General features: G+C 48.6%; 1 protein-coding gene across 1 annotated transcript in view; it reads right to left on the reverse strand.

Annotated features, from left to right (window-relative positions):
• spred1 (sprouty related EVH1 domain containing 1) overlaps window positions 1–12,824 on the reverse strand; it is a 64,068-nt gene that overhangs the window by 5,949 nt on the left and 45,295 nt on the right. Inside the window, exon 5 of the mRNA XM_084310565.1 lies at window positions 243–398. Coding sequence (XP_084166691.1) covers window positions 243–398 — 156 coding nt within the window. The remainder of the gene's footprint in view (window positions 1–242; window positions 399–12,824) is intronic.

Raw genomic sequence — 12,824 nt, forward strand, 5'->3', positions numbered from 1 at the left:
CCATTTGAAAATGGCCTCTATATGTATATACTGTATATCAATAATCACAGGAAAAACTTCTCAATCATCAAGGCATTTATGCCAAGCCAAATGTTAAATATAGATGATATGGATATGTCAGAGAGAGAGGAGAGAGAGAGAGAGAGAGAGAGAGAGAGAGAGAGAGAGAGAGAGAGAGAGAGAGAGAGAGAGAGAGAGAGAGAGAGAGAGAGAGAGAGAGAGAGAGAGAGAGAGAGACAGACCTGTGGCGGCAGATAGCGGCGGTTGCTGGAGGGAAACTCGTCAAAGGGCTGGGCGCGGACGTAGCAGCCTCTGAAGGGCTCGGTGGAGACCACGCTGTTCAGGGGGGAGAAGGCCTCTCTCATGGGGGTGCAGATGGAGGGGGGCTCTCCACACACCTGGACAAGCACAGAGAGAGAGACAACACGCAGGTCAGTTGACCATATCACAGACTAACGTCTGCATCTGAAGGTGCAGTAACGCATCCTTCCAGAAACCCAAAGGCGGCAGACAATTATTGTTATGCATCACTACATCATACAGAACCACTATAATCATTCTGAGCAGGCTGAGTTTGCCTGCCTGTAATATATCCTCTCCAGTCAAACCCCATTGCTCTTGTAATAAGTCTCACGTCTCTGTTACAAACACTGAGGTCCATCAATGCCGCTGTCATCGTCACCACCACTGTGACTCAGGGTGAGTAGGCAATGTTCCACTCCCGACCACCAGGGGGCACCCTGTGCCCACATGTATAGAACACAACAGCTCTGTGTGGTGGTGGTGATGACTCAAGGCCTTTCTGGTGAGAACTCAAGAGTTCCTATCAGCCTCGCATGTGTTCCCACAAGCATTTTGATTGGTGAGAAATCTACAAACATGGGTCTGATAAACACAGAGGCACTTGTGAGTTGTGACCATGTGCTGAAAAAAAGAAAAGAAAAAGAAAAAAGCTGGAATCCAGTCTTTCCAACAGAGAGGGAGCGTTCCCTCCAGTTTACGCCAAACAATCTCATCATCACAAGAAGGCTGTTGTTGACACCAGGCCAGATGAGATGTCTATAAATTGCCTTTTTATTAATGCCACATTTCTAGCCTCGGCCTACATCAAACAAGACTAACAATGAAACATGTGCCGGACACATTCCCACAAAACAGAGATCAACAGCAATAGATGGAATAGTCCATGATTTCATAATAGGCCCTAGATTTGAAAACTCAAGAGACACTTCTGTTGTGAATATGGTGAGACACGGAGGTGAGACACGGAGGTGAGACACGGAGGTGAGACACGGAGGGTGAGACACGGAGGGTTGAGACACGGAGGTGAGACACGGAGGTGAGACACGGAGGTGAGACACGGGAGGTGAGACACGGAGGTGAGGACACGGAGGTGAGACACGGAGGTGAGACACGGGAGGTGAGACACGGAGGTGAGACACGGAGGTGAGACACGGAGGTGAGACACGGAGGTGAGACACGGGAGGTGAGACACGGGAGGTGAGACACGGAGGGTGAGACACGGAGGTGAGACACGGGAGGTGAGACACGGGAGGTGAGACACGGAGGTGAGACACGGAGGTGAGACACGGAGGTGAGACACGGAGGGTGAGACACGGAGGTGAGACACAGAGGTGAGACACGGGAGGTGAGACACGGAAGGTGAGACACGGAGGTGAGACACGGAGGGTGAGACACGGAGGTGAGACACAGAGGTGAGACACGGGAGGTGAGACACGGAGGGTGAGACACGGGGGGTGAGACACGGAGGGTGAGACACGGAGGGTGAGGACACAGAGGGTGAGACACAGAGGTGAGACACGGAGGTGAGACACGGAAGGTGAGACACGGGGGGTGAGACACGGAGGGTTGAGGACACGGAGGTGAGACACGGGAGGTGAGACACGAGGTGAGACACGGGGGGTGAGACACGGAGGGTGAGACACGGAGGGTGAGACACGGAGGTGAGACACGGGAGGTGAGACACGGAGGTGAGACACGGGGGGTGAGGACACGGAGGGTGAGACACGGAGGTGAGACACGGAAGGTGAGACACCGGGGGTGAGACACGGAGGGTGAGACACGGAGGGTGAGACACGGGGGTGAGGACACGGAGGTGAGACACGGAGGGTGAGACACGGAGGGTGAGACACGGAGGGTGAGACACGGAGGTGAGACACGGGGGGTGAGACACGGAGGTGAGACACGGAGGTGAGACACAGAGGTGAGACACGGAGGTGAGGACACGGAGGTGAGACACGGAGGTGAGACATGGGGGTGAGACACGGAGGTGAGACACGGAGGTGAGGGTGAGACACGGAGGTGAGACACGGAGGTGAGACACGGGGGGTGAGACACGGGGGTGAGACACGGAGGTGAGACACGGGGGGTGAGACACGGAGGTGAGACACGGGGGGTGAGACACGGAGGTGAGACATGGAGGTGAGACACGGAGGTGAGACATGGGAGGTGAGACACGGGGGGTGAGACATGGGAGGTGAGACAGAGAGGAGGAACAGAGAGGAGGAACAGAGAGGAGGAACAGAGAGGAGGGAACAGAGAGGAGGAACAGAGAGGAGGAACAGAGAGGAGGAACAGAGGAACAGAGAGGAGGAACAGAGGAACAGAGAGGAGGAACAGAGAGGAGGAACAGAGAGGAGGAACAGAGGAACAGAGAGGAGGAACAGAGAGGAGGAACAGAGAGGAGGAACAGAGAGGAGGAGCAGGAGGAGGAACAGAGAGGAACAGAGAGGAGGAACAGAGAGGAGGAACAGAGAGAGGAGCAGAGAGAGGAACAGAGAGGAGGAACAGAGAGGGGAACAGAGAGGGGAACAGAGAGGAACAGAGAGGAGAACAGAGAGGAGCAGAGAGAGGAACAGAGAGGAGGAACAGAGAGGAGGAACAGAGAGAGGAGCAGAGAGAGGAACAGAGAGGAGGAACAGAGAGGAGCAGAGAGAGGAACAGAGAGGAACAGAGAGAGGAACAGAAAGGAGGAACAGAGAGGAGGAACAGAGAGGAGGAACAGAGAGAGGAGCAGAGAGAGGAGCAGAGAGGAGGAACAGAGAGGAGGAACAGAGAGAGGAGCAGAGAGAGGAACAGAGAGGAGGAACAGAGAGGAGCAGAGAGGAGGAACAGAGAGGAGCAGAGAGAGGAACAGAGAGAGGAACAGAGAGGAGCAGAGAGAGGAACAGAGAGAGGAACAGAGAGAGAACAGGCCAGAGGAACAGAGAGGAGCAGGAGGAGGAGCAGAGAGGAGCTGGTAATCGCAACATCCTGGGTTCGAATCCGGCCCAGGGACATGTGTTCCATGTCCTCCCCCATCTCTCTCCCAATTTCTCTCTCTCTCTGACTGTCCTATCAATAAAAAAAAAGCACAAAAAATTGCCTAAAAAAATATATATATTTTTTTTAAAGGCTAAAGTGACAATGTTGATTTCTGGCACCTGCTGGCCTCAATCGGTACTGTCTCAGTGTTTGAAATACATTTATTTTACATGCAGACATTCTGTTGGTTTCTTGGTTCTAACCATGGTCGGCATATTTCAACGCTAACGGGATCACGGACTAGTTCCCATCTGTACACGGGATCACGGACTAGTTCCCATCTGTACAACCGCCAGAATGTTCAATGTGTTCACACTCAATCCCAACACAAGGAGAAGGCAGGAAACAAAACATTCAGAGGGCTTCTAGGCTATTGTTTTATTCTCTCGCTGTAAAACACACAAAGTGGACACATGTGCACGTACACACGCGGTTACATTCAGAGGAAAACAAGCAAGCACACACACAAGCTAGCTCTCCGCTCTCTCCCACATCTCTCTCTCTCGTTGGTCAGTGCAGTGTGTAAAGTAATGTTAACCCACGCCAGTGTTTTAGCGCACAGCGGAAATCTGGTTTGCTCCCAGCTGCTGCTACAGTAATTACTGTCCTGTGGTTGCTAAGAGATGCTTCCTTTGACTTATTTTTTCCCCTCTCTCTCTCCTTTTCTCTCTCTCTCTCTCTCCCCCTCAAGACTGCTAACACATGGTGAGTGTGTGGGTCCGTATGAGTGTGTGTCTTGTGTCTCAGAACATACCAGGTGTGTGTGACACACATCCAGCGTCTGAAGAAGAATGGAAGGAGGAGACAAGAGGAAGGAAAGAAGAGAGAAAACAGAGCAGGAAAAAAATTTGTGTTGCGTTCATGTGTGTGTGTGTGTGTGTGTGTGTGTGTGTGTGTGTGTGTGTGTGTGACTGTGTGTGAGAGAAAGAAGGAGGGAGAGAGGGGGGAGAAAGAGAGATAGGAGAGAGAAAGAAAGACAGAGAGCGGCCAGAGAGTCTGCAGAGGGAATGTCATAAACCAGCCCCAGCTGGAGAAATGCAGCCCAGAACTTAAAAAGCCAGATGACAGCTGTGTGTGTATGTGAGAGAGGGAGAGAGAGAGAGAGAGGAGAGAGAGAGAGAGAGAGAGAGAGAGAGAGAGAGAGAGAGAGAGAGAGAGAGAGAGAGAGAGAGAGAGAGAGAGAGAGAGAGAGAGAGAGAGAGAGGAGAGAGAGAGAGAGAGAGAGAGAGAGAGAGAGAGAGAGAGAGAGAGAGAGAGAGAGAGAAAGAGGAGGGAGAAAGAACGAGAGAGAGAAGAGAGAAAGAGTGAGGGGGGGGGGGTTGAAATGGGAAACAGACGTGGGCTTCCTTTTAAAGCGCTAGCCTGAGCTTCACCATTCAAAGGCATGCGTGGGGCCAATCTGGATCTGATCTGACCCCAGAGATGTGGCCGGGTGAGGGAGGGGGAGGGGAGGGGTGTGTGTGTGTGTATGGGGGGGGGGGGGGGTTCCGCCCCTCAAAAGGCCCAGGGGCTCAGGACCGGGGAGGGCCGGGCTGGGTCGGGGAAGGTGGGCCCACTAACTGGAAACCCAGCGAGCGTAGGTGTGCGTTACTGTACATGTGTCTCAAGCACAAGACAGAGGAGGAGAAAACTGAGCGAGTGAGTTACAGTTTCCTATTATTACTCATTATTATCATCATGGTTTACGTCTGTGAAGTGAAGACACGACCAATGGCTTGTAAATGGAAAAAATAATTACACAACCGTGCCAAATTCTGTTCTATTTGTACCCAAAACGGAAAAGGATTTGGTGGCAAATTAATTCAGCCCACTGTCTACGTCTAAATGTGTTTTGTGCTCACCGTCCCCCGGAATGTCAGGATGTCCTTTCAATTTCAAGCCCAGATGAGGCGTCGCTATAAACAAGAGCTTCAGCCAGAATCAGGCAAATCACAAGCGGTTGTTTAACTCCAGACGCTGTTTCTTGTTTAACTTAAGACTTAGGAACCCCCCCCCCAACCACCACCTCCCCACCCCTACTCGGGTACCTCCCCACCCCTACTCGGGTACGCCCCCCCCCCCCCCCCCCCCAGAAACTGGCCTCTTCCTGGCTCTGCGGTGCTTTATGGAACGCTATCAAACCACACCAAACCAGTCTGAAGTTCCTAGCCCGGTGAGCCAAGAGGCTGTGAAGTCAACTCTGGCAACTAAAGCGATAACAGAAGACTTCCTTCCCCTACCAAATGAGACACAGATTAGTGAAGGACATTTAGCTTGTGGCCTTCAGGGACATATTTCACTTTGTACTCTAGAAGAAGAGGGATGACTGTGCAGAGTTTTTCCTGCGTAGAGAATCCTCGAGGCGCCTGCCTCCGTCAATCCTTGGGCCGTCGCCTCTCGTCAGAATATGCCCGACATTGTCAAAAATGCCAACACTATACGACTCCCAACCAGTGATTACTTTTATTTGAATAAGATACAATGATGGTAGTAGCCCAGTGTGTGGCGCTGCAGCTTTATCCAACTAGTTGGGAAGCATCGTTGCCAGCGCTGCTGCAACTTCATCGGACTCAGGAAGTATCGTAGCCTAGTATCTGAGTAGTTGTAAAGTATCGTAGCATAGTATCTGACTAGTTGGGAAGTATCGTAGCCTAGTATCTGACTAGTTGGGAAGTATCATAGCCTAGTATCTGACTCAGGAAGTATCGTAGCCTAGTATATGACTCAGGGAGTATCGTAGCCAGCACTGCTGCGGCCTGCCACTCAGTCTAGGCGTCAAGAACTATTAAAGACAAGAACAGTGCACCAAAGAAAGCAATTGATAGAGTTGCTCCTACTCTGGTTAAAGACGGGAACTAACAGCATCAGATTATCACCACAGAGATATTATCCCTAAACCCGGACCGGTAGTCACGATTCGAGGCTGCAGAGGAATGCTAAAGGTAGACAGTTCACGAGAGTAACAGCAACAACTAGGGGTGGAACGGTACGCATTCGAACCGTGTACCGAACAATACACACATGGCCCAAACCGTGGAGGTCGTACCGAACGGTACGCATTCGGGGCATGTGTGTATTGTTCGGTTATATAACGTTACGTTAGCTACGAGCTAACTAACTTTAGCCACAAGCTAACTAATGTTAGCCGAAAGCTAACCGTGGAAACGCTCACAGAGAAGTGACTCCACGATACCAGTTCGATTAGTGGGGAAGGGTGGTATATTGACGAGTTAATACTTTCACAAATGTTGCCTATATTTTTCAGTCAGTTCGGTTTTTGTGTGCCAAACATTATTAAAAGGTAAACTTTTTTTTTACCAAATAAATGAGAAACATGTTTAAATCAGCAATGCCTCCCCTCTTGCTCTACCAAAATCTCTCCTAGCTCTAACCGTCACTGTCAAAATAATGTGCCTGATGTCAAATGGCCTCATTCTTTCAGTTTTTGCATGACTACGTCCTTGAGAATAACTGAAAAGTTGGATTATTTTTAGGCTATATATCTTATGTTGATATATGGTATTTATGGAGTGTTACATTTTTCTTTTAAATAAAAAACAACGTGGGCGGCTGAGTGGCGCAGTAGGATAACCCAGGAGATGCTGGTATCGCACGGCTTCTATCCTCACTACAGCCGACCAGTGGGAGGCATAGTCTAGCAACGTTCAAGACAGGGGAGGGAAGAATTGGAAATACGAAATTGGGATGGGAGAAAAATTGAAAAATGGGGAGAAAGAGTATTATTTTTATTTTTTTAAACGTATACCGAACCGAAAACCGTGATACGAACCGAACCGTCGATTTTGTGAACCGTTCCACCCCTAGCAACAACCATACGTTGTTCACAGATGAACATTTAATTCACTAACGTTGACACAAATGTTTTTCATAGCTGACTAGATAATAGTCTACCTTAGGAAGAGAATGCGCAAGGCTGACAGCAGATGAACAAGATACGGTCAGAGAGAGAGAGAGAGAGAGAGATACATTGTGTATTTCTACTGGTAAGGAGATGAGGTTGGTTAGGGAAAGTACTGTAGGTGTATACCCAATAGGAAGGGGCCTGTAGTGGAAGCTAACGTCTACAAATCATGATAATTTAAAAGGTAGCCCTATTTTATTCAGGCTTTTCCCTATTATTTATTAATACATAAGTTATTTTTGTTTTGTTTTCATTGATATTTGCATAAAAGTGACAATTTGTTGGATCGAAGATCATTATGAATACTAGGGCTGCACGATTCTTGCTAAAATGTGAATCACGATTTCTCTCTCTCTCTAAGAATTGAGAATTTTTCTTAACTCATTCAGCGCCAATAACCGCCAAGCGTTGAGCGCCAATAACGAGTAAACTAGTTTTTAGATAATTTGATCTTCTGATCCCCATTCTAAATCATTTGGATCGTTCTAGCCGTCCCTTATCAAGTCGGTGACCCGCACCTGTTTTTTTCGATCTCAGGAATATTGCTAAGCTCAGGTCGATTGTTTCCCATTCTGACCTAGAGTTGATCATCCATGCCTTCGTTTCTTCTCGTCTAGACTACTGCAATTCGGTTCTCACCTGCCTCAATAAATCATCCATAGACCGCCTCCAGTTCATCCAAAATACTGCTGCAAGACTGCTAACCAGATCAAGCAGAAGGTGTCACATCACTCCAGTTCTAGCCTCCTTGCACTGGCTTCCTATACATTTTAGAATTAATTTCAAGGTCTTGGTGCTCACTTTTAGAGCTTTGCATGGCCAGGCACCAGAATATTTAACCGACCTGCTGGAACCATATGTGCCCAGCAGGACCCTGAGGACAGCTGACCAGGATCTGTTGGTCATTCCGCGCACCAGGTTGATCACCAAAGGTGACAGAGCCTTTCAATCTGTAGCGCCTAGACTCTGGAATGCCCTTCCTCGTGGCCTAAGAGCTGTAGCGTCAGATGCACTCACAGCACACACATCCACACGCACACACTCACTTTAAACAAACAACTCAATGCAGCACCCACTTACACACTTTAGAACACCTAAACAAATTTTTTTTTAATCTTTTTCCCCCTCCTTTTTCCTCCGATTTTCTCCCATCCCAATGTTAGTCGTTATGCCAATTCCCAATCCCCTTCCTGGTCGCTGCGCACTTACCCCCCACAGTCGGTCTGGGAGAGTGGAGGCTATCACGTGCTTCCTCCGACACACGTCTAGCCAATCAACCGCTTCTTTTCACCTGGCAGCGCGGACTCTCACTGAGAGGGTGTAACGTGTGGAAGGATCACACTACCCCCCTTAGATCCTATCCGCGCTGAGCAGGCGCCCCGACCGAACTGTAGGAGTCGCTGTTTACAACGACCCGGACCCACCCCTCCAGCTTTCCCACCCTTTAATACTGCCAATTGTATTAGTGTGAACGGCCAGCCAAGCTGGTGACAACGCCGGGAGCTGGATTCGAACAGGCGAATCCAGCGTTGGTGACGAACGCAATCTCCGCTACGCCACCTGACCGCCCCTCTAAACACACTTTATATTTATCGGCAAAGAATTTGCACTACAACCCATACCTCAGTAAACCTTACTGTAAATTGTACCTAAATTGTACCTCATCCCATTTCTGCTTTGCACTATATAGTATATTGTATATTAGTATATTGTATAGTATATTGTATGGTAACTCAGTTACTTCTACTTTGCATTGAACATTGTACATATTGAACACTTGTGTCTACGTACGTGACTTCTATTTTATACTGCTATACTTTTTTTATTTTATACTTATCTTTTTGTCTAGCACAGTCTCTGGAGCGTAACAGAAAGAAGCATTTTGTATAAAAGTATTCTGTACTTCTGTATGACAACTAATAAAGAAACTTGAAACTTGTTGACATTTTAAAAAATCTGCTAAAGACATTACTGTTTAAACAGGCCTTTGGGTAATGTTTGCGCTTCTCCTCCAGGTATAAAATATGTCTTTTGTTTTTGTTTTGTTTTGTTTCTCTGTGATGCATTGTGTTTTTGTTCTGTCTCTTATCTCTTGAATGGTTCTTGCTTTTTATTTTTATATTTTATTTTATTTCTGCTGTATGTAAAGCACTTTGTGAGTTGTCTCTGTGAAAAGTGCTATATAAATAAACTTTACTTACTTACTGGCTCGTTTGCCTACGTTGGAATTGCAATGCCGATCGAATATCACCAGGTGGCAGTATGGCCTACCTTTGAACTGGAATGGCTTGGCGTGGATACACGTTTTCCTTTTTTTGGTAAGGGCGCCTCCTACTCCTGCTTGAACAGAGATTTCCGTTGCCCAAGCGTATTTCCCATCGAAACATGTATAGACATATACACTGGTAATCGCGATGGCAATGCAATCATTGGAATAATTCTTTTTGGAATACCTTCTGGCTAAGGTAAGGTATATGCTATGTCTATTTTACCGAACCTCAAACATGTTTTTTTTTTTATTATCTTTTTCCCCCTGCTTTTTCCCCGATTTTTCTCCCATCCCACTGTTAGTCGTTATGCCAATTCCCAACCCCCTTCCTGGTTGTTGCGCACTTTCCCCTACTGTTGGTCCGAGAGGCCGGAGACTGTCACATGCTTTCCTCCGACGCATGTGCAGCCAGCCGGCAGCCAGCCTGGCCGCGCAGATTCTCACTGGGAGAGTGTAACGTGTGGGAGGCCGCACTACCTCTCTCCAGATCCTACCCTCGCTGAGCAGGCACCCCGACCGAACTGTAGGGGTCGCTGTCCACAACACCCAGGACCCACCCGCCAGCTTTCCCCACCCCCTAATACTGCCAATTGTATTAGTGTGAACGGCCAGCCAAGCTGGTGACAACGCCGGGAGCTGGATTCGAACACGCGAACCCAGCGTCTCCAGCGTTGGTGACGAACGCAATCTCCGCTACGCCACCTGACCGCCCGTTGAAACATGTTTTTCTAACGATCACAGTTTTGTGTTTTACCGGACGTAAAAAATGCTCGACAAACACAATCACGGTTTTTAGTTAAAACAACCTCCCCCCTTGATGATTTTGTGAAGGTTCATGTGTATATGGTATATACCTTTGATTTGGGAGTATTTGGGGTTTCAGGGGATCAACCAGAACGGTTTGGGCTTATTGCACATAACACGTTTTATCTCACGATCTATGGAAAAAGACTGGATTATCTTGGAAATGCGCAATGTTTAGCGTGTAATAAACTACAAACTACAGTGTGTAGAAACAAACTCTTTTTTCCATGTTGGACTAAAAGTAGTGTCTGTCAAATGAGCCACACCATTGTCTCCACAGCTATAATACAGAATACACACAGCTCTGCAAACATCGTGAAACACCACGAAAATTACCATTTAAGGCGCTGAATGAGTTAAACAGACAACATAACATGAAAAAAATATTTATTAAAAAAATATTTAATAAAAAGAAATCGTCTGAAATGAGATCGCATAGGTCTATGAATCGAGATCGCGATTTTTTTCCGATTAATCGTGCAGCCCTAATGAATACCTTTATTTAGGCCACTTTTACCAAGCTAACCGACTACGACAACTGAGCAGGGGCCAGAAAGCGACACACATACACATGATGTTAAAACTATGAGGTACCACCTCCGCCTAATTTTGAGCCAGGAAAAACATCATTCCTGGCAGTGGCTCCTTATCACAGCTGAGTGGTGTGTGTGTGTTGTGTTGTGTTGTGTTGTGTTGTGTGTGTGTGTGTGTGTGGCTGGTGTTGTGCAAGCACTTTGTGTGTCTGTGTGGACATTAGGATGTGTACAGGTGCTTGTGTGTGTGTGTGTGTGTGTGTGTGTGTGTGTGTGTGTGTGTGTGTGTGTGTGTGTGTGTGTGTGTGTGTGTGTGTGTGTGTGTGTGTGCGTGTGTGTGTGTGTGTGTGTGTGTGGTGTCAGGGTGAGAGAGGAAGAGTGTGGTCTGCTGGTGCATACTAGTGGGTTCTGAACGTCACTGTACAGGATGTGGGCTGATAAGACCGTCCTGACCACACACAACTGTGAGGCCATACAAGGCCATCAGGAACCTGGGTAGATTTGAAGACCCAGAGAGATTAAAGATGTCTGAATGTAATGAAGGAAGTGAAGAAGGTTTGATGTTGCTAGACAAGGACACTGCTCCATCTGAAGGGCCATTAATAACAGACAAAACAAAACAACAACAACAGGCAGAGTCTTAAGTCTCTTATCTTTCTTGGGCGGCTACGTGGCGTAGTGGGCAAGGCGCTCGCCACAAATGCGGAGACGCTGGGCTCGCCTGTTCGAGCCCAGCGCTCCACATTGCTTTCAGTTTAGCTGGTCGTTCATACTAATACACATTGGCCGAATTAGGGGGTGGGAAACTGATGGGTGGGGATCGGGCGTTGTGGACAGCGACTCCTACAGGTCGGTTGGTGCGCCTGCGCAGTAGAATCAGGAAGTGTCGGGGGCAGCGTGAGCCTCCCACGCGTTACTCCTCGCCACTGAGAGATCGAGCTGCGCAGGTGAAAAGATGCGACTGCTGTTACCTCAAGTACCGGAGGGGACTTGTGCTATGTATGACTTAGTCCACATTGCAGCCGGCTTGTGGGAGGCAAGAAACAGCGTTCGTGACAGGGGAGGGTTGAATTGGATGATACGAAATTGGGATGAGAGAAAATGTAGAAAATGGGAGAAAAAGTGGATAAAAAAAAATTAAATAAAAAAAAGTCTCTTATCTTTCTTCATAGGTCCAAGATGGCTATGAGGGACAGCGCCTCTAGGAGGGAATCAGTGGGAAGGGAGAGCTGTGCTGGATGATGACAGTATGAAGAGCCACAGCTACTGTCACACCTTGTGTGTGGTGGCATTTAAGAGGAGCAATGTGCAAGTTCTCTGGCTGCGGCGCTTTGTGTGTGAGAAGAGTGACTAGCCTTGCCGCCCGTCCACTCCTCCCTCTCTCTCTCTCTCTCCCTCTCTCTGTCTCTCTCCGTAGCCCAGGTCTCCGACCGCAACATTCGGATGCCAAATCACCATGGCGACACCCTCGGTGGCTCACTCGCTGAACCTCCCGAACACCCCCTCCCCCACCCTTCTACCCCCTCCCTCTGCACAGCCCCCCCCCACCCCTCCCTCGCTCCTCTGCTGCCTAGCAACAGAGGTGCCATTGGATTTCCTGTATGTTCAGGGTGATTCCTTAAAGAGGAACATCGCCACAGGAAGAGGAACACGGCTCCTTTACTCCCTCGCCCTCTGACCTCCTCCGCCGCACTCAGTGAATGAGCTCCGATACCCGGGGGGGGGGGTATGGGGTCAAAGGTGACGACCAGTCATTGGTCAGCTATAAGGCCCCCGTGTCATGGAGCGATATTGTGTGTCGTCAAAAAACAACAAAAGCACAGAGGGAGGTTTTGGTCTCAGTGAGCCCGGCAGGAGGATGTGATGCGTCTGCTTCACACTCCTGCACCAGGGCTCCTTCCTAGAACAGATTAAACATGGGCGTGTTAAGACCTCGGCTACATCCTGACTAGCCTTCTCTCTGGGACACAGAGTGCCTGTATGTATACCACAC

The sequence above is a fragment of the Notolepis coatsorum genome (assembly GCF_963971535.1).
Source record: "Notolepis coatsorum genome assembly, chromosome: 3".
Lineage (NCBI taxonomy): Eukaryota > Metazoa > Chordata > Actinopteri > Aulopiformes > Paralepididae > Notolepis > Notolepis coatsorum.